The sequence below is a fragment of the Thermomyces lanuginosus genome (assembly GCF_041956635.1).
Source record: "Thermomyces lanuginosus strain ATCC 200065 unplaced genomic scaffold VTN49scaffold_22, whole genome shotgun sequence".
NCBI lineage: Eukaryota > Fungi > Ascomycota > Eurotiomycetes > Eurotiales > Trichocomaceae > Thermomyces > Thermomyces lanuginosus.
In genome coordinates, this window is record NW_027192356.1 from 1,305,228 (window position 1) to 1,324,326 (window position 19,099).

At 53.0% G+C, this 19,099-nt stretch overlaps 9 protein-coding genes across 9 annotated transcripts in view; 3 read left to right on the forward strand and 6 right to left on the reverse strand.

Annotated features, from left to right (window-relative positions):
* The window catches only part of VTN49DRAFT_1434 (uncharacterized protein), a gene marked incomplete at both ends in the record, with an annotated part of 4,067 nt that extends 1,006 nt beyond the window's left edge, over positions 1–3,061 (reverse strand). Inside the window, 2 exons of the mRNA XM_069409048.1 lie at positions 8–2,673; positions 2,735–3,061. Coding sequence (XP_069270473.1) covers positions 8–2,673; positions 2,735–3,061 — 2,993 coding nt within the window. The remainder of the gene's footprint in view (positions 1–7; positions 2,674–2,734) is intronic.
* A 2,054-nt stretch (positions 3,062–5,115) lies between these two features.
* On the forward strand, positions 5,116–5,422 carry VTN49DRAFT_1435 (uncharacterized protein; the record flags this gene model as incomplete). Its single annotated transcript, XM_069409049.1, has 2 exons — positions 5,116–5,248; positions 5,322–5,422. The coding sequence occupies 2 exons, from the start codon at positions 5,116–5,118 to the stop codon at positions 5,420–5,422; spliced, it is 234 nt and encodes a 77-aa protein (XP_069270474.1).
* Positions 5,423–5,609: 187 nt separating this feature from the next.
* VTN49DRAFT_1436 (uncharacterized protein) lies at positions 5,610–5,894 on the reverse strand (the record flags this gene model as incomplete). Its single annotated transcript, XM_069409050.1, has 1 exon — positions 5,610–5,894. The coding sequence occupies one exon, from the start codon at positions 5,892–5,894 to the stop codon at positions 5,610–5,612; it is 285 nt and encodes a 94-aa protein (XP_069270475.1).
* Positions 5,895–6,333: 439 nt separating this feature from the next.
* VTN49DRAFT_1437 (uncharacterized protein) lies at positions 6,334–7,009 on the reverse strand (the record flags this gene model as incomplete). Its single annotated transcript, XM_069409051.1, has 4 exons — positions 6,334–6,510; positions 6,571–6,738; positions 6,801–6,886; positions 6,952–7,009. The coding sequence occupies 4 exons, from the start codon at positions 7,007–7,009 to the stop codon at positions 6,334–6,336; spliced, it is 489 nt and encodes a 162-aa protein (XP_069270476.1).
* Positions 7,010–7,045: 36 nt separating this feature from the next.
* On the reverse strand, positions 7,046–7,986 carry VTN49DRAFT_1438 (uncharacterized protein; the record flags this gene model as incomplete). The annotated part of the gene is made up of 4 exons (XM_069409052.1): positions 7,046–7,102; positions 7,152–7,238; positions 7,529–7,653; positions 7,932–7,986. 4 exons carry the CDS (start codon positions 7,984–7,986, stop codon positions 7,046–7,048), a joined length of 324 nt encoding a protein of 107 aa, XP_069270477.1.
* A 50-nt stretch (positions 7,987–8,036) lies between these two features.
* On the forward strand, positions 8,037–9,898 carry VTN49DRAFT_1439 (uncharacterized protein; the record flags this gene model as incomplete). The annotated part of the gene is made up of 4 exons (XM_069409053.1): positions 8,037–8,145; positions 8,236–8,618; positions 8,678–8,805; positions 8,866–9,898. The coding sequence occupies 4 exons, from the start codon at positions 8,037–8,039 to the stop codon at positions 9,896–9,898; spliced, it is 1,653 nt and encodes a 550-aa protein (XP_069270478.1).
* Positions 9,899–10,223: 325 nt separating this feature from the next.
* VTN49DRAFT_1440 (uncharacterized protein) lies at positions 10,224–11,708 on the reverse strand (the record flags this gene model as incomplete). Its single annotated transcript, XM_069409055.1, has 7 exons — positions 10,224–10,343; positions 10,397–10,897; positions 10,949–11,281; positions 11,333–11,412; positions 11,468–11,540; positions 11,595–11,642; positions 11,691–11,708. The coding sequence occupies 7 exons, from the start codon at positions 11,706–11,708 to the stop codon at positions 10,224–10,226; spliced, it is 1,173 nt and encodes a 390-aa protein (XP_069270479.1).
* A 367-nt stretch (positions 11,709–12,075) lies between these two features.
* VTN49DRAFT_1441 (uncharacterized protein) lies at positions 12,076–16,244 on the forward strand (the record flags this gene model as incomplete). Its single annotated transcript, XM_069409056.1, has 7 exons — positions 12,076–12,113; positions 13,001–13,010; positions 13,693–13,771; positions 13,822–14,115; positions 14,170–14,975; positions 15,031–15,135; positions 15,189–16,244. 7 exons carry the CDS (start codon positions 12,076–12,078, stop codon positions 16,242–16,244), a joined length of 2,388 nt encoding a protein of 795 aa, XP_069270480.1.
* A 594-nt stretch (positions 16,245–16,838) lies between these two features.
* Positions 16,839–18,308, reverse strand: VTN49DRAFT_1442 (uncharacterized protein; the record flags this gene model as incomplete). Its single annotated transcript, XM_069409057.1, has 4 exons — positions 16,839–17,861; positions 17,925–18,096; positions 18,158–18,215; positions 18,269–18,308. 4 exons carry the CDS (start codon positions 18,306–18,308, stop codon positions 16,839–16,841), a joined length of 1,293 nt encoding a protein of 430 aa, XP_069270481.1.
* Between the last annotated feature and the right edge of the window lie 791 nt (positions 18,309–19,099).

Here is a 19,099-nt window from a genome sequence, read left to right on the forward strand (position 1 = left end):
GCCATACCAGAACACAAGCGCCATGCAGAAAAACGCGAGACTCTGAGCAGCAGCATACAGCACCGACGTCCAGGCAACCGAGATCAAACTCTTCTTCGTCTGCGCCTCTAGTTGCTCGTGGTAGGTTGCCAAAACGTCCTGTTCGCGGGTCAGTGAAGCAACCGTCCGGATGGCGGATGCCGCCTCGCATGCATAGCTGGCAGAGCCTTCATATGCCTTCTTAGCGCGTGACTGTAACTGGGCGATGGCGTAAAATCGATAGAAGCCGCAGCCCAACACCACCGGAACGACCGAGATGCAGACCAACGCAAGCTTCCATCCAATAGCCAGGGCAACCACCAAGGCCGTCACCAAAGTGGAAGTCGTCATGAGGATGGTACCCAGAGTCATACCACTAATACCGGACAGATGTTTCGTCTCTGTGGACAGAAACGATGTCAAGGCACCAGTGCTGTTCTCCTCTTTATCGAAGAAGACAATATCCTGACGCAGCATGGTTCGGAAAGCGGTTTCTCTGGCCCGTCGAATGAGTTTCTCGGAACAGAATGCAAACGCAGTGCCCTGAACGCCAAGAAGGAAAAGTTGGACACATCCCAGCATAAAGAACATGAGTGACCAGAAATTCGCATCATGCCGGAGCTTGTCATACATGGATGGAGGCAAGGACAGCGTTTGGATGGCCTTGGCCAGAAAGACCGCATTGGTGGGATGACCGCCACCCGCCAGAACCGCGAAAACAAGACCAATAATCATGTACAGCGCCTCTGGTCGGTTGAAGGAAGCAATGAACTTGATCAATGTCCAAAGCGAATAATGCGTCTCCGACTCCGGCAACTTCTTGAAGAGGACGACGCTGGAGGTGGACTTCCTTGTCGATTGCCGTTCAAGAGCTTCAGCACCCTTCTCCTCGTCCGCGAGATCCTTTGCGTCCTCTAAGCTTTTGCCCGTTGCGGTCCGCGAAATCTCTTCATCGATATTGGCCACCTCTGCGTCTCGTTCCTCGTCAATCTTCTGAGCCTCGACAAGCTTGGCGTACGTCCCATTGCGGTCGAGAAGCTCATTATGCGTGCCTTGCTCAGCAATCTTGCCTCCAACCAACACCACAATGTTGTGCGCATTCTTGATCGTCGACAGTCTGTGCGCGATCACAATCGTCGTACGGCCCTCCGCCGCCTTGTCGAGAGCTGCCTGCACAACTCCCTCGGATTTGGTATCCAGCGCCGAGGTTGCCTCGTCGAGCAACAGAATCTTGGGGTCGCTAGCAACCGCACGGGCAATGGCAATCCGTTGCTTCTGACCACCTGACAGCAAGAAACCGCGCTCGCCAACATGCGTGTTATAGCCCTCTGGCAAGTTCATGATGAAATCATGAGCGTTTGCTATCTTCGCTGCTTCCTCAATCCGCTGGCGCAATTTCTCTCCCGTCTCGTGTTCCAGAGGCGTGCCGATCAAGCCGTAGCGGATATTCTCAAAGATCGTCGTTGCAAACAAAATGGGCTCCTGACTAACCAACGACACCTGCTGACGCAACCATCGGAGGTTGAGAGTTGAGATGTCATGGCCATCGAGTAGTACTTGACCTCGCACAGGATTGTAAAAGCGCTCGACCAAGCCGACAATCGTACTCTTCCCGGATCCCGACGGGCCAACCAGGGCAGTGGTCTTGCCAGCTGGAATCACTAGGCTCACGTCGTCCATGACGGTGACCTCGGGACGGGACGGATAGATGTGTTTGACATTCCGCAGTTCAATGGTGCCCTCTACTTTATCGAGGGTTTTGCCATCAGACACCATTGGATCGAGAGGAGAAACACGATCGATAGTTGCGAAGATCTTGGAGCCAGCGGCCACCGCACTGGCGAATGCTTGACCATTCGGCCCGACGTGTCCCAGACTCAACGACCCGAACAAGATTGACATCAGTACCGTCAATATCTCACCAACAGTTACCGATTCGTCAACCAAGAACCGGGAACCCATCCAGAATCCCAAGCCATAGTTCATGTAGAATAGCGAGAATATGCAGCCGAACATAATGGCTCCGAGTGCCTGCACTCTGATGCCATACTTCTCGGCTACCTTGAGATGTTTGGCGTATTGATCGGCAAGTCGCTGCTGGGAGCCAAAGGCAGTGGCTGTTCGAATAGAGCTGATTACCTCCTCGGCAACGCTTCCTCCCAATCCAATGCTTTGAAGATTCTTTTGGGTGTCCTTGACGACGATTTTAGACCCGCCTCCCATAATGAGGAACATGGCAGGGATGACCGAGGAACAAATCAGAGCTAGCTTCCAGTACTTGATGTAGGCAATGATAAATGCAGTGACAAAGGTAGCAAAGGCAGTCAAGGTCAGACCGACTTTCTCCGAAATACCCTCCTGGATCAGGTTGGTGTCGGCCGTGATTCGGGTGGTTATCTCACCGGCCCCAATGTTGTCGAAGAAGCCAATGTTCTGACGTAGGATCGCCTGCAGATAGTGCTCACGGATTTTCTGCGTCACATGTTCTCCGGTGTAGATGAATCCGACCGTACTGATGTAAATGGTGAAGAACTCGGCAATACCCAAGTAGACAAAGTAGAGAACGTACTTGACCAACTCATCGTAGAATTCGTCGTAGGAGATTGTGTCCAAGAAGATCCTTTGGAAAGTGTTTGCCAGTTCACCAATAAGAATCTAGACGTACCCAGTGATTAGTATAGACACTGACCTAGGATTCAGTTTCTTAATTCCTCACCGTAAAGAATGGAAACGCGGCACCGCCTGCAATTGCGCAGATGGCACTGACCAACAAAATCAAATAATCCCATGCGTCCGCATATCGGTAAAGGCCAAAGAAGTTGACAGACACCGTGGGCGACTCCAGCTGCGTCTTCAGGATCTGCTTTTCGTCTTCTGGAAGATGTGCAAAGGCGTCCTCCTGGCCGTCCGATCCTGACTGTTTTGGCGCGGCTTTCTTCTCATCGACGGCGGTTGGCGAGGAAGCTGAAGGTGATAGCGACTCCTGGTCGTGCGGCGCGTTGGTGGCGGCCTTCTGGCCACTATGATCGTCCGCGGAGCTCATGGTGGTTGGGTTACGATTCTGCCAGGAGCAACACGGACAATGTCGCGCCTAGGATAGTAGGCAACGCTATCAACCTATCAACCAGGCAAAAGGTAGATCAGAAATCTCCGAATTAAGGAATGAGAAGTGTGTGTGCAAGACTCGAGTAGTATCAACGAGCATCAACACTTTGGTGCCGTTCTAAGTCCGGCTTCGTCTATATGGCAGCCGCGGCAGGCTGAGATGAAGCCATGACACCAGGGCACGAAAGCTATACACAAGTGTCTACGGAGTACGATAACATCTTATATCCCCCAAGCAGGCATACACAGAAAAGCAAAGGGATAGGAGTGACCACGGCAGAGTTTTCGTGAGTAATGTCCGCCGACGGTAACAACAGTGTTTTGTCAAGTCTAGGGTTCTCTGTTGGCTAGTTCAGTTGGGATTTTCCCTGCTTCGATTGGTTGACAGTCCGGAAGATTGATAATCCGTGGAGGGTCGAATCCGGCTCGGGAAGCCCACTGAATGGACTTATTATCAGACTAGGTATCAGCCCTAAGAACTTAAGCCGTGTTTGGATGCAGCCAAGATGGTCAAGCTCTACCAAGGCTGGGTTGGCAAATGGCCTGATCGCGCAGACTCGACACACAAGGAGAATGGAACATTGAAGAGATATATTCCATATCAGGTTAAAAGTAGCAATACCCATCGATGGATGCCTCTTGAAATAGCGCATTCCAACGAATGACGGGCAGACCTTGCCTATCCAAAAAAGATCGTCGATGTCAGGAATTAAGATGCCTCGTAAACTGAGGCGAGCGAGGGATGAGTCATCGCTGCAGTGGATCGCGACGATGTGGCTTCTGAATGTCCCCAAGGTTACAACCAGGAGTCTCCCATAGGAAATGACCCCTACTCGTATGGAGTACGGAGAACGTTATTATTACTTTTTCGAAGGACGCCTGTTGTCTGGAAATTTGGATATCCTCTAGCTTAGTATCTCCGCATGTCTTGGGCTATGCATAAGGCCTCCATTTCACAGTGATGTCCGAGCTGTGTAGATTTCCCACGATAAGCAATCTTGAAACAGAAAACAGGGAACAAAGCAGAACACACATACCTATCAATTGTCTGCAGATTGTATCCCGTAGTTATGTTGATCAATAAACTGCCGGTTCCTGGTGATTACTCCGTACAGTACCGAGCATAGTGACAGAATACCTGGTATCACGGTCTTCAGTAGTAGCTATTTCTATCCCGTATTGAAAGCCAACTGTACTCCGTATGCACTGCGGGCGATGGGCGCTTGAGGCCAACTTGAATGAGAAAATCCGTGAAGACCCGAGGTTTAAATTATTGTTGCGATCGGTATGCCAGCAGTGGCGATGTGGATGTCAACAGTAATCGTTGAAGGACAAGGGGCACGACTAATCAGCCTGCAGGGACTCAGGTTCCAGATGAACTGAGTTCAGATGAAGCCAACATGGACTCTCATGGAGTCTGAGGTCTGTCTCGTTGGGTGTATCCTATGGACTGCAACGGTCTCCGGAGTTCTGAACACTCTCCGATCGGCTTGATCGGCACCATGTTGAGGGCTAGAGGTTTAAGACTGGAGACTCTACCTAATTGGCAGACTGGACATACATATCAACGTCATCGTATTCAGCTACTCTTCCATTTTCTTCGCCATCCTTCCCCTGTCGTCGCTCGAAACTTGGGATACGGTTCTTCGTACAACACTGTTCAAAAGTATTCAGTCCTGAGGGAAGTCCAGCTAGGTGACCAGGAAGCAATACCGTCCCCGAAGCCTCCACGAGAATCTGAACTCAAACACTCAAGACCTACTCCGCAACATCGAGCGAAATTGTAGTAGTCTCCGTTGTATATTGACCATTTTGGTGTAGACTGCAGAGTTGCCTAGCAAGCTCAGCGAAGCTTACTCCCCCATGAAGTGTGACACTGATCTAGTCGAACGCCAAGCACGGAGTACCGAATGCAGTGGGCAATAGACTCGGAACGGAAATTCTCAAAATCCGCGAATTGATTATATCATCACAATTATCATCACGTGACTAATGGCCAAGCGAACGGCGCTAAACCCTACCCACACAAAACATCTACGGATGCCATCGAACGTTCTGAACGTCTTGCCAACAAATTACAGAAAAAGGTCGAGCTCGCCATCCCGACAAGCAAGCAAAGATGCCGGTATGACTTCCAGCCTACAGATAATGTACGATTTGAGAGTGATCTGACGCCGAACTTTTTTACCCTATTGCAGAGCCACAAGTCTTTCCGCACCAAGCAGAAGCTTGCCAAAGCGCAGAAGCAGAACCGTCCCATCCCGCAATGGATCCGTCTCCGAACTGGGAACACCATTAGGTAAAGATCCCCTTAGTTTGCTGTCGTTTTGAGTCCGTCCGCGGCGAGTTCGATGGGAGGAAAGTGCGAGAATGGAAAAAGGAAGAGGGAGAAGAGGGAAACATACTGCCACACAATTACGACCGTCCTAAGCAGAGTTCCCGGCTTTTTCTCGTTCATTACTCGCCTCCTGCTCGCAATATTCCGTTCAAGAATTTTCCTCGAACCATCCATGCTGACGGAGTCGAATTACAGATACAACGCTAAGAGACGGCACTGGCGCAAGACCCGCCTCGGAATCTGAACGGCCAGCCAGCGATCGAAAACATGCACCAATTCCCCCGACTTTTCGGCGCGTGACGATGGTCAAAGAGTCCGCCGTGGGACCGGGATGGCAATGGCAATGTTGAGAAGCTGGTGTATTTCCTTTTTCTACTACTTTAAAAGCCGTGATGTTTGCATAGGCCATAGGGTTCCAATGGGATGATGACATAAAAGTCCACTATTTTTGGTCGACGGGTAGTACTCTACTGAAGGGAATGGAACTTCATATTCGAGGCGAGTTTCGATGGACGAGCTGGTGTTACACCCAGAGCGTAGACATCGTGCCGGATATGCCTTCAATTACTGGCATCAAATTAGTGGCTTGGAAGCTACTAGTATGGAGGCAGCCTACTCAGCCGGTCACTACGAAGACATTCAGTAAAAGAGAGTACGAACCATGTTGCTCCTGCAACATTGCGTTCCTTGAGCAAGCCAGAGCGTTAGGGTTTGTTTTTGTCAAATATTCCGTGATGGTTCTACGTATAAAGCAATCATGCATTGATGATTTGCAAATTCAAAAAAAGAAACAACGCCGACGCCGGGGAATTAAATGAAATGATAACTTAAACAACGTTAAGTCCATACGTAGCAACCGTAAGCAAAACCCTTTAGCGATCTTCCGCCCATTCGTTCTCGCGCCGGATTTGGTCCTCTTCCTCCGGAGTGAAGTCGTTCTGGATATTGAACGTCTTGCGAATCTCCTCAGGAGACTTCCCCTTGATCATGTTTGCGACCGTCTTGCAGCCAACGTCGAGCAGCGCCTTGATATCAAGGTAGTTGGCGGCCTGGTACAACCCTAGTTAGTATCATGTGAACCATAAAGAGGCACGGTCTCTGGGACATACAAGGATGATCTCGAAGAGCATTTCCTGGTCCACCTGCATAAACTTCTGATCCCACTCGTCAATGTCGGTGGTTCGGCGGCGTGAATCATCGTCGTCACCCGTGCTGGGAGGGTCATGGCGATGGTGCGTGCACCACTCGATAACCTTCTTGAGGACCGGCTCGGTCACCTGTCATCATAAGCAGATCAGTCATGCCGCATCGACAAATACGTTTTTGCGGTTGACTCTACATTTGGAATTGGGACGGGCTCCTGGGCATCACCCAGGTCCTCCAGCATGTTCTTGATCAAAACCGACCGCTCTGCGACATCGCGATCTGCAGAAACACGATTAGCATCTTTGCCATGAATCGAGAGGCATGACCACGAAAAAAAAACTGACCGACTGTGATGTCAACTCCGTCGGAGCTCTGAAGAGTGATGGTCTTGGGTTCCGACATTCTGTCTATCACTCAGGCGACGTGTCAAAGAAGTGGTCAGGTAACGAGGTTTGGAAGGCTGCGAACACTGTTAATATAGGCGCTCTTCTGAAGCTAGACACGTGGGGATGGTGCTAGGCAGCCAGCAGAAGAGATGCCATACCTGAAGAGTAACGTCAAAAATCAAGTCAACGACTGAGTAACTTATGTTTCTAGGCGTGTAACTTCCTTTGCGATGGTTCCCAGGCTGCTGTTCATTCAAAGCCAGCGGCTCAGGTAGACAAAGGCAGCCGGGCCAAGCCCCGCCTCGTAATTTACTGCATTATGTAATCAAAGGAGAAAGCCAAGTTACTTGAATTGGTTAGTAGAAAGCCCGTAAATGCAGGCGTTAGTCATCATGTCCTAGCCGTTGTAGGAATCAATGTTGGTCTCGTTTTCTGTAGTGCGGAAGGCCGGCAGCTGCAAATCATTTTCGAGCTCCTTTTGAACCAAATCCAGAGCCGTTGGACTGAATTGGAGGCCGCCTCCTGATGCGCTTACAAACCATCCATGCCGGATCGCACCATTTGTCCAGGAGGCACCAAAGACCCCCAGCCAGAATGCCCCGTTCTCTATGCTCGTCTCGGCCAGAGAGGGCCCGATGAAGCCCCAGTTGATAGCCCGAACTATCGTCCTAAAAATCTCTAGAATCGCACGTCAATCCAATCGCAACGCTGGATGTTGGTGCCTGGATACCATCCCCTAGCTTGACTGGCTGGGCGCGGAACTGGTCGTCAGGAGAAGCAAACAGCCGCATTATTATTACAATCCTTATTCAGTTGATAAATCAACCGATGCCCTGGACAGCCCATGCAACCCTATGATTACATATCTACTAGATAAGCCGCTGCAACTCCGACCTTTCTCCGTACGAGTGTTTTGTTATCCCATATCAATTATCTACCTTGATTCTCATCCCGGCCTGGGCGGCAGCGATGTGTCGCCCCCTTCGGCGCCATCTTCGATCGGCTTACTGTGTGCCGTGTAGGAAGCAATCAGACTGAACGCCATGTGGCGGCGCACATACCTGATTCTTCTGCTGGTTCGAATATACTTCGCGCTGTCGCCGAGCTATCTACATCCAGATGAGCAGTTCCAGGGCCCCGAAGTATTTGCGGGTGCGTCGATCATCTAATCCTCCCGTCGCGTATCCATCCCACCCTACTCGAAAACTCGCGATAACTGACTCGAACACAACAAACCTCTAGGGCGCATCTATTCATATCCCTCACAGCTCACCTGGGAGTTTACCTCCGACCGACCTATCCGAAGCGTGTTCCCACTATGGCCCGTGTACGGCCTACCGATGAGCGTGCTGAAATGGTTCTACCACGAGTCCGACCAGGGTAGCCCGCCGCCGGAGCTGGTATTTCATGTGCTACGCGCGGGCATGTTTATCCTAAGCTTTGTGCTTGAGGACTGGGCGCTGTATGAGCTGGTGCGCACGCCGCGCTACCGCGTTCCGACCGTTGTCCTCGTGGCCTCATCGTATGTCACATGGACATATCAGACGCACACCTTCTCCAACAGCATCGAGACACTGTTGGTCCTTTGGGGTTTGGTCTTGATCCAGCGCATTGTCGAGGACAAGGTTTGGCAGCCAACAATGCTTGCGATGTTCAGATCGACTGACGGATGGCTCTGGAAAAGGAAAATCTGGCCGTTCTGTCGTGCGTGGTGCTGTCGCTCGTCGCGGTGATTGGGGTGTTTAATAGGATTACATTCCCAGCGTTTTTGCTCGTTCCGGGGCTGCAACTACTGCCCTATTTCGTTCAACGGTGCGGTGCGATCCGTTTCAGTTCGTTGTTGTCGCTCAATGCTTACTGACAGCGTTGCAGGCCCCTAGCGCTGGTGACTCTGATCGCATTCGGCGGGTTCTTCACCCTGCTGGCGATCATCACCGACACGCTCTTCTACCGGCCATCGTTATCGTCGTCGGTCCTCGACGCGCTGCGGCATCCCGTTATTACGCCGCTCAACAATTTCCGCTACAACGCCGACACGAACAACCTGGCCACGCACGGCCTACACCCGCACCACCAGCACTTTCTCGCGAACCTCCCGCAGCTCCTTGGGCCGGCATTCGTCGCGCTGGCGTTGGCCCCATTCATCCGCTCCCGCACCGGCATCGCCGTTGATCTGCGCAACAAGCGCGCCGTGGCCGCCCTCACCGGCACCATGATCCTCTCCATCTTCCCGCACCAGGAAGCCCGCTTCCTGATCCCCTGCGTCCCCCTGCTTCTCTCCTGCCTGCGCCCACTGCGCTCGCGCGTGTTCCTCGTTGCATGGATTGTGTTCAATGTGACGATGGGCTTCCTCATGGGCATCCACCACCAGGGCGGCGTAATCCCGGCACAGCTGGCTATTCCATCCATCGTCTCCTCCCCTCCCTCACCCTTGACTGATTCATCGGGGACCGCTACTCAAAACGCAACCGTCTTTTGGTGGAAAACCTACCCTCCGCCGCGCTGGCTACTCGGTAACCAGGACAACCAAAGCCTACAACAACCTTCAATCACCACCATTGACCTCATGGGTATTCCCGGCCCAGACCTAGTCCGGGAGCTGGACAAGTCCGTCCCGCGCAACTGCCCCTCCTCCTCGTCCTCGTCCTCTCCTACCGCCGTCTACCTCGTCGCACCGAACAGCGCGACGTATCTCGACCAGTTCAACCCGTCTTCTCCCACCTCGGATAAATCACCCTCATCGCTCTCCCTCCTCCATCAATGGTCGTACCCGAAACATCTCAACCTCGACGACCTCGACTTCGCCGAGGATGGGATCCTGCCGACCCTCCGCCGCGTCGTGGGTCGGCGCGGGTTGAACGTTTGGCTTGTTACGCGTTCGTCATGTGTGCCGCAGTCCAAGTGACCTTTACTAGATATATATTGCTATTTTACTTCTTCATGTGCTGTTTTTTTTTTTTCATTTGCGAATGCGGATTTCCTAACGAGTAATTGATAATGAGTGAAACTACACGACGCACATCAAATGCCGCTGCAAGATAAAAATAAACTCCTGATTTTCCATTTCCATCCCGTACCAACAAAGAAGAGAGGCCAAAAAAAGACGAATGATCAGACTTGGTGCAGTGCTCCCAAGAAGACTGAGATTCAAAGCAGATTTGGGCTATGGATATTATTGCATACGTCGTAATCCACACAGAGAAGAATACGTTCCCACACAATCGTCATCATCATTGCTCATTATCCTCGTCGGGTTGATCAAAGAGAAAGTTGGCGGCGAGCTCTTCGTTCTTGTCGCATGCGAAATAGGCCTGGATCACCGAGTCCCGCGGGAAGCCCAGACGGCAGAGCTAGTGGTTTTCGTTAGTTGTACGTAGGGAGCATAAGAATCAGGGATACATACTCGCTCAATTGCATCGCGCTCCTCCTCCGTCACGGTGATTGCATGTGTGCCTGGCGGGAGCTCGCCCTCATCGCCGAGGTCCTCCGCCAGCAATTGCAAAAACTGCTCCTGGTTCTGGCCGATGAGTTGCGCCAGCTGCGGGTTGCCCGCGCCAACCTGTTGAAGGATCGGCTCCAGCATCTGCGGCTGCTGCTGCACCAGCTGACGCAGCTGCTGGAAGTGCGGGTTATTTCGCAGGAAGTCCAGATTCCCCAGCTGGCCCGCTTCAGCACCGCCCGCTCCGGCTCCAGCCCCGGCCCCGGCACCGGAGCGAGCTCCTCGCTGCCCTTGGCCGGCGCCCGCCTGAGCAGCAGCTTCAAACAGATTCACCGGCTCGTCGCCGCTGACTGCCGGTGCGGTGGTGCCAGTGGCACCAGCAGACGGGGCGGTCGTGCCGGTTGCAGCGCGGGCTCCAGCAGCACCACCCTGAGGTGCGTCCTGTTGAGCCGACTCGGGAATGCCCTACGTTCGTTAGCAGAGTCCATCATATGCTGTGCTGCGTAGAGAACCTACATTCAGCAGATATTCAATCGCACGGTCGGGGTTGAAGAAAGCGGCCCGCATGGCCCTGTTGATATCGTCCCGTGCAAAACCCATTGCTTCCATCTGTTGAATCGCCGCCTCACTCTGGGGCCCCATGACTAGTGCGGAGGGATCGCCAAACAATGGCTGATTAGTGTCGGCCGACGCGGTTGCCGTGCTCGACGGTGTCGGCGTCGCCGGAGCGGCGGAAGTTGCAGGAGCGGCAGCTGGCGCGGGTGCGGCTGGTGTCGAAGGGGCGGCAGTCTGAGCTGGCGTCGACGGGGCTTTTGTTGACGGGCCCGCGGAGGATGGTTGAGACTTGGGCTAAACCACGTCAGAAGAGGAAGTTGGCATCGGTTGATGAATTTGGCATACCTTAGACACCATGCACACTATGAACCCCTTCTCCTCGATGTTGTACGACTCGATGGTATTTGCATCTTGGAGAATTTTACCTGTTGGCGGCCAATCAGAGACTGTCCGGCAACCGAAGCTCGGCGGTATACGCACCAGAATAGATCAGCTTTTGCTGTGATGCATCCCAGCCCTTCTCTTTGGCAATCTTTTCTTTCACCTGGCCAATCTATACCATCACGTTAACCCAACGCCACACTAGTTACCATCAACCGTTACGTACCGTTTCCGTTGGCTCGGCCTCGATGACGAACTTTTGCTGTTTGAGATCCTGGAGCGAGTCAACCAGGATTCATGACGTTCTGGGATCGCAACTTACTCGAAAGGTGAGCTTCATCTTGACGCCACTTGTGGCACTGCCTTTCGAAGCTCTTGAATCCTGTGATTTGGGAAACGGGATGTTCGAGATGGATGCGCACTCCCACAGAGACGGACGGCAACAAGTCCACTCGGGGATACAGAGTTCAACCAAGACGGAAGGTGATGAGAGAACAAGATCACCGAACGAGATCGATGATGGAAGAGATTCCCAGAGGCGGTCGCAGGCTCTCGTTGCCTGTTCCCCTCCAAGGCCTAACGTCACCCTAAGCCGTTTTTGGAAAATCCTGCGCCACCGCTCCAGCCACAGAAAGCCACACCGCGTTTATTCCATCTCCGGGCCTGATTTTCATCCCGACTTTTTTCTAACGGCTTGCTCCATCCGCATGGGTCGTGCGCTTGTTTTGAGCGGTCGAGGTCAAGGGTTCATTTTCAGGGTTAAAACATCCTGTCCCCCGTAGGAGGATCGGTGGGTCGCCAGGAGGATCAGTAACACATTGTGTTTGCATTTTAAGGCTATTCGCCGTGATCCATGCGCATTCTCTATGAAGATGACATCCATGCAGATGACCTTATTCGCTGTCCTCAATGCCAGCATGAAAATCTCCGTAGTTCCATTATTCCTGTCGCTAGTGGCAATCAGCCGATTCAATCGGCCTACTAATCGTAATCAAACATAAAAATAAGTCATACTAATCTACCCAGAGAATGCAGACATGCCCTGGAAACTAGGTCCAGCGATCGGTCACGAAATTCACTGCACAAAGAATCGAAATGGAATCCACTCAAAAAAACGATCACGTTGACACGGCGTTCTCATCGACATCCCCCATTCTCCGACCGCTCCAGGAGTTGAATGCAGGTTCCCTAGGCTGCTCGTTGCTTTGCAAGGGCTATCATCACGGACCAATCAATAACGCCGGATTGCCAAGTTATTTTACCAAACTTTGTACGGACAAGACAGGGACCCCGTAACTTTACTGACATCGGAACCGCCGCCTACAAAATCTAGATTCCTGGCAATCATCCTCTCTAATTTCCTCTGATTGAATCGCGCTGCTGTATATTCGCCTTTTTCTCGTGGCAGTGATTTGCTTTGCGTTCTTTTTATCCGTCTTATTGCTCGTCTGGCCTTCTTACTCTCAAATCCTTCCCCGTCATAAGATCGTTTCAAACCCGCCCGGATCAGGCAAAGCAGATCCACGCGCTTGTAGTTCATCCTAACAAAACCGCGATTCTCTTCGCCGTCCGGCTCTCGAACACACAGTCCATTCGACCGCAATTTTAGGCCGTCGAATGTGTCTGGTGCAGCGGCCAGTTGGTAAGTACTCTCGTTTTTCTACAAAAAATCAACCAAGGTGGCCCCCATCGTGGTAGTGGCATCTAAAGGCCTAAATTCGCCGGTGGCGATTGTATGCTCCTTATTACACCGACCATGATCTTCATTCCATGCAGCACAGTCATTCTCAATGGCTTTTATTCTAGCGGGCGGCCAGTCTGCGACATCCTCTTACATGCAAGTGGTTGTGTTGGACTGCGCTTGGCCGTCTCATACATGGCCTTTTCCCTTTGTGTTACCCCGGGTATACAACCCTGTCTTTTCTGCATCATTGGCATTTCTTGATGGATCCGCAATCATCTGTTAATGTTGAATTGTCCATGATGAATTTCATGGTTCAATCTGTTGGCCGGTTGATCGTTTTGCGGGCATTTCTACATTTTTCAAGGCCTGTTGATCTTTGCCACTGAAGCCCTCGAACCAGAACCGTGATCCCCAGCCGCGCTGTGATTTTCATTTCAAGTCATGGGATTATCCCATCAGACTGTACTGAACCCTTGTATTCCTTTGCATATTGCTTATTTCTCCTTGAATCTCTTCGCTTGTTCATCTCTGGGTGGTCCGGTTCTTGTTCATTATTGTCTCCATCAGTCAGATTCTGCTACCACAATTCCTCCGACATAATTTTTGTTTTGAAACATTACAGCCTGCTGACATCTATCAGTCGAAGTCAATGGCAGGGCTCAAACGAAGAGTAGACGGTGTTCGAGGTGCAGAGCATGATCAACAAGTTGATGCCACTGGTGAGGGACTTTGAACCATGATCATATTCTCAAAGACTGACACACTCCAGATGTAACTCCTGGAAGCGGCTCTCGTGCCAGTGGTCGCATCAGGGCGACTCGTGGCGGCCGGGCCCGTGGAGCTTCGTCGGTAGTCAGTTCTCCCGAAAACAATGCCTCGATCCGTCCGGACGGGTATGAGGAAAATGGTCAGCCCTCGGGAGACATCTCGGCCGAAGCTAAATCGGAACTATCGGTCAAGAGGAGAAAGGTTGCCGAGCCCAGCGATCCCTCAACACCCACCCGTCAGTCGGCCCGAATCAAGGCCAGGTCCAACTCCTCGTCCTCGGTGGATTCCTCACCAAGTACGAGGTTACATCATTCAACTGAACACACTATCAATGGCGAATCTGAAATAGGTAGAGAATCTACACCAGACAACGCCAGCTCGAGGAGCTCCCAGGCTGGTGACGAAGGGTCACCCGTCCAGCTTGTGGAGCAGCCGCCGGAGCCGGAAAGTAATGTAACCACACCTAGCAACAGGCGCCGTCTTCCGTCTCCAGAGGAGGAGGAAGAGGAGGAAGAGACACCGGAGATCAATGGCAAGGTTGAAAACGAAGACGGCGAGGATGATCAGGAGGAGGGAGGAGAAGAGGAGGAAAAGCAGACCACAAGCCCACCAACACCCGAAGCTGCAGATGACGTGCAGGCGGATGAAAAAGCCAGAGCCGCGCCAGCCGTTAGAGGTCGGGGACGGGGCCGAGGAGGTCGCGGTCGAGGATTTCGCGGGCGCGGTCGCGGGGGAGCGAGAGGCAGCTCCAGTGTCCGAGGACGTGGCCGCGGGCGAGGTGGTTTCCGCGGGGGAGGACGACTCGGAAGACGGGGAGCAGACGATGAATCCGACTTTGAACTCGATCGCTCGCCGTCGCCGACACCGGCGATTATAAAGCTACAGGATCGACAAAAGGAGCTGAAGCAGGCGTTTAAGAGACTTGCGGGGGCGCAGCGACTTGCTCTGAACGTGCTCGGGACTTTAACACAACAGCGTTTGATCAAGGACAAGAACGCCCACCGTCGCGTTCCAGAGTACGAGGAAGTGCAACAGGATCTCCAGGAGCGCTTGCATCAACGGCAGGAGATTCTCCGACACCGATACGAGCTGCAGGTTGAGCAAGAAAACAGGCTGTTCGAGGCACAAAAGGAGGTTCTTGAAAACCGATTGCGGGTAAGTCAGCGCTGTTGGTTTACTCTGCGGGGAGAGAGGTCTAACTTTAGCATAGACCACTATCAAGCACGTCCACGAGGAGCATCTTCATGCTGCTCAAGGAGCTTACATTGCGTTTGTGGAGGGCATTCGGACTGCCGAAGATGATGAGCACACGGAGGTACGGACAGACCGAAACTCACCTGTGAACGGTATGCTGACGGAACTACAAAGCCTGACATCGACCAAGCCGAGCCCACTGATGTAGCTCCCAAGACCGAGCGGGAGGGATCGGTCGAATCGAACTACGAACCATTGTACATGGACGAACCGCGCATCGTGCGGGGCTACTTTTCGTCCTTCATCCGCACGCCGTCGGGTGCTGCTCAATGCGAGTTGGGTGAGAAACGGTGGGAGGACTTTGTCAAGCGTGCACGAATTCAGGAGATCAGCCAGGAAGCCGCACCGGTGTCAGGGCCAGATCCGTTAGTCTCGCTCCTGGAGGCAAGCGAATCCATTGCAGTCAGCGAGGAGCCGCCGGTGGCATTGCAGGCGCTGGCCGACACCGCGATCAACTCCATTGGTCCCGGCATCAAGGCTGAGGAGAGCACTGCCTACACCACAGCTGCCACCACGGCTGCCCCTGCCACTCCCACCATCACGTCCCTTTCCACAACGACGACGATTGCAACCACCGCCGGCAGCAGTGCTGCACCGCCGGCGACAACATCAGCATCGACATCGCAGTTACCTCCTCTCCTGCCGCAGCCTCCTCCGACTCCGTCCACCACATCCGCGACAGCGGCCCCTACAACCACGACCAGCAGTACCCAGCAGCCGGCGCCGCCACCACCTCCACCACCAGTATCAGCATCTTCGGCATCGCAACTACCTCCAATTCAGCCGCAGCGGCCGACAATCCCGCGCCCCACGCTGCCCAGTCTCCACGGTCTTCCGGATCCGTTTGGCAATCCCAGCGGCGGGCCTCCAACCCTCCCTCCCCCGCCGGGCATGACTTTTCCTCCTCGGCGCGACAGCTTCCCACCTCCTTCTCTTGCTCCGCCTCCGCCTCCACCGCCAACGCAACCTCACCCGCATGCTCATCCTCACCATCCAAACTATTCACGAAGCTACGAGGTGCCTCCTCCGCAACATCCTCCTCCTCATCCACCCCCTCATCCTCAGCATCCAGGGCCATACGGCTGGCTACCGCCTTTGAGGGGCTATGACATGCGGAATCCTCCACCTCCACCTCCACCGAATCCACCACCACCCAGACGGCCATATTAAATCACTGATGTTTTTTTTTTTTTCTTTTTCTCTTCTTCCTATTTCCTCCTGAACGGTATGATACTCCACGACACTTTAAATACGCTGATTTCTCGACGTTGATCCGTTCATGTTATGTTTTTACCATGTACACTTTTATACTTTCAGGGATGGATTGATTGCCAGGGGGGCTTGTTTATCTTCGCGTTTTGTCTCTTTTCTTTTCTTTTGAGGGCTTTCCTGTATTTTTATCCTTGATCCGTTTCTTGGGGGAGCGATGGGATTAATAACGAGAAACTAAAAAAAGGATGATGGATGGATGGATGGATGGAATAGATGGAAATTGACAAATGTATGTACATCAAATAATGAGTTCAATTCCCCATTTATCTCGATCCCTCTAAAAGCAGTTTTTTGGCCCAGCAAAAGCATGTTCTTCTAATCCAGACCCTGGAGCCATGCAATATGATAATCCAAGGACATATGAGTATAAAAGTACCCCTTTTCCCTCTTTTCCCTTTCCAAGAGAACAGAAACACACACACACACATCTCATGCAATGAATATGCCAACACAGAAAAGAGAGAGTGACTATATTGAAAAAGAACAACCCAGCTAGGATGTCGGTGTTGTATGTGTAGTCGTGGCTGGGACAGAAGCCGGAGCAGGCTGACCAAGCGGCAAACTCTGAGTTGCTCCTAGGCCAGCATTATTCATCCCAACATGTTGTTGCTGCTGTGGCTGCTGTTGTTGTTGTTGTTGCGAAGAAGCCAAACTCTCAATCTGCGGCGAAAAGATCGGATGTAGCGGATAGATTGGCGCAACGCCGCGGTCGCCGTCGAACAGCAGCATATTCTGCAGGGGCTGCTCGCGGCCGCTGCGGACGTTGATAACGTCCTGCGCGAGATGGCCGCCGAGGAATGCCGCAACGGGCGCCAGCTGCAGGCCGATGTTGTCGAGGAACCGGCGCAGGAACTCGGCGGAGAGGGCGGAGGTGTCGAGGAGCAGCTCCTTGTGGCGCTCGTGAACGAGCATGGTGAAGAGCTCGAGGTCCGGGCGCGACGAGTAGGATGGCGCTGTAGCGCCCGTAGGGGAGGTGCGTTGGAATTCCCACAGCGCGCGCAGGCAGCTGAGTAGTGGGGTGACTTGCCGCCTGCGCCGCGGGATGCGGGTGTATTCCTCGGGGAGAGGTGATGTGTTGGCGAGGAGTAAAGGGGAGTAGACTTCGCGTTTGGTGACTACCTCGATGATGCGCTCCTTGGTGCTACTGCTGTCGTTGTTGGTATTGGGGTTGGTGGTCTCGCGTCTCGTCGTGATGTGCAAGACTGTTCGCGTCGGTGTCTCCTGCGTTGGGGGCGCCACGTTTGGTTTCTCCCGCTCTATCACGAACTCGTGAGAGATCAGATCGGCAAATACGTAGCCGTACATCCCGTGTAGCCCGCCCGCGTAGAACGGCCGATTTGCGATCCGACATGCCGCATTGATCGTCGTGCAGGTCGCGTAGTCCAACTCTGTCGCAATCACTACGTCGAACCCTGCAAAATACTCGGGTGGCTTTGTCCGCACATCGTCCGTGTCTGCGTGCAGCTGGACGCGGGGGTTCATCGCATGCAGTTGTGGATACGCTGCTTGGGCTCGCTGGAGATGTCGCAAAATTAGCGGGTGGTCTACTTTTCCCTCAGTTTAGATCCTTGCTCTTACGTTCTGCCCAATATGCTCTGCAGAGACGAAGAATTGCGATCCCAAGTCCTCCTCCGTCACGGTCTCGTGGTCCAGGATCGTCAGCGATCCGATCCCCGCCAGGACCAGGTTCTTGGCCACTTCATTCGCCAGAGCCTTGAAGGTGATCAGGAGAATCTTGGACGACCGCAGCCTGCCAAAAAGAAATATCGGGTCAGCGACAGTCAATTGACTACGCGGGAGGTCGGTCGTACTTTTCCTGCGCCTTCACACCCCAAAGGCGGATCTGGCGGTCGTATAAAGCGATCTCGTCTGCACCCATGTCAGCCCCGATACCGGAACCTCCCCTCGCATATTGATCTCACCCGCGCTGATGGACTGTCCATTTTCCTCCTGGCTGGTCATGATGGGCAGCGGCGAAGAGCCCGCGGGGTGATAACGGCGCAAACTGCCAGTTGTTCGGCCACGGTGATGATATTAGCGCAAACGCGGAGGAGCGGGGAAATAAATGCCACGGTTCAGGTTTCCACGATCAGTATCTAATGCGCAGAGTCGACCAATCAATTATCCTTGGAGAGCGATCGTCAAGGTAGAACTCCCGTGCGCGGCGTCTTGGATAACGATTTGGCACCGACGGATGGTGGAGTAGGAAAATCCGGCTGGCAAACAAGGATTAGCCCGGATCGCATCGGGCATTGGCGCCCACCGGAGTGCAGAGTGTCGAGGTCTGAATCGATTGATCGCGAGAAGCGATCTACCTTGTCCGTTCTCGGTGCTGGAGCAACAGTACACTCCGCGACGCCAGCGGCCGGCCATCTCCGGAAATTATTGTCGAATATTACCGCATTTGGGAGTTACGCGGTCAATTTCCGTAATACGCGAACGATCCAAACTCGACGTGTCGGCTCTTTATTTCAACAAAGACTCGGAGTCTTCGAGTTTCCCCCCACTGACAATCCCTTCCGCATTCAATATTGCGAGAGGAGTTATGCGTCGTAAAGTCTCAGTAACCCTTGATTGACATGCGCGGTGTTATCAATGAGCCTTGAATCCCCCCCCCCCCCCCAAAAAAAGCTCTACTAGGTCCGGCCAACGAGTATCTTACCATCTCACATGGAGTAGGCGCTGGGTCTTGATCAGAAGCTTCCGTTAGTGAGCAGCTCGATGCAATTCTAACGGACCTCAGATCTTTGCCA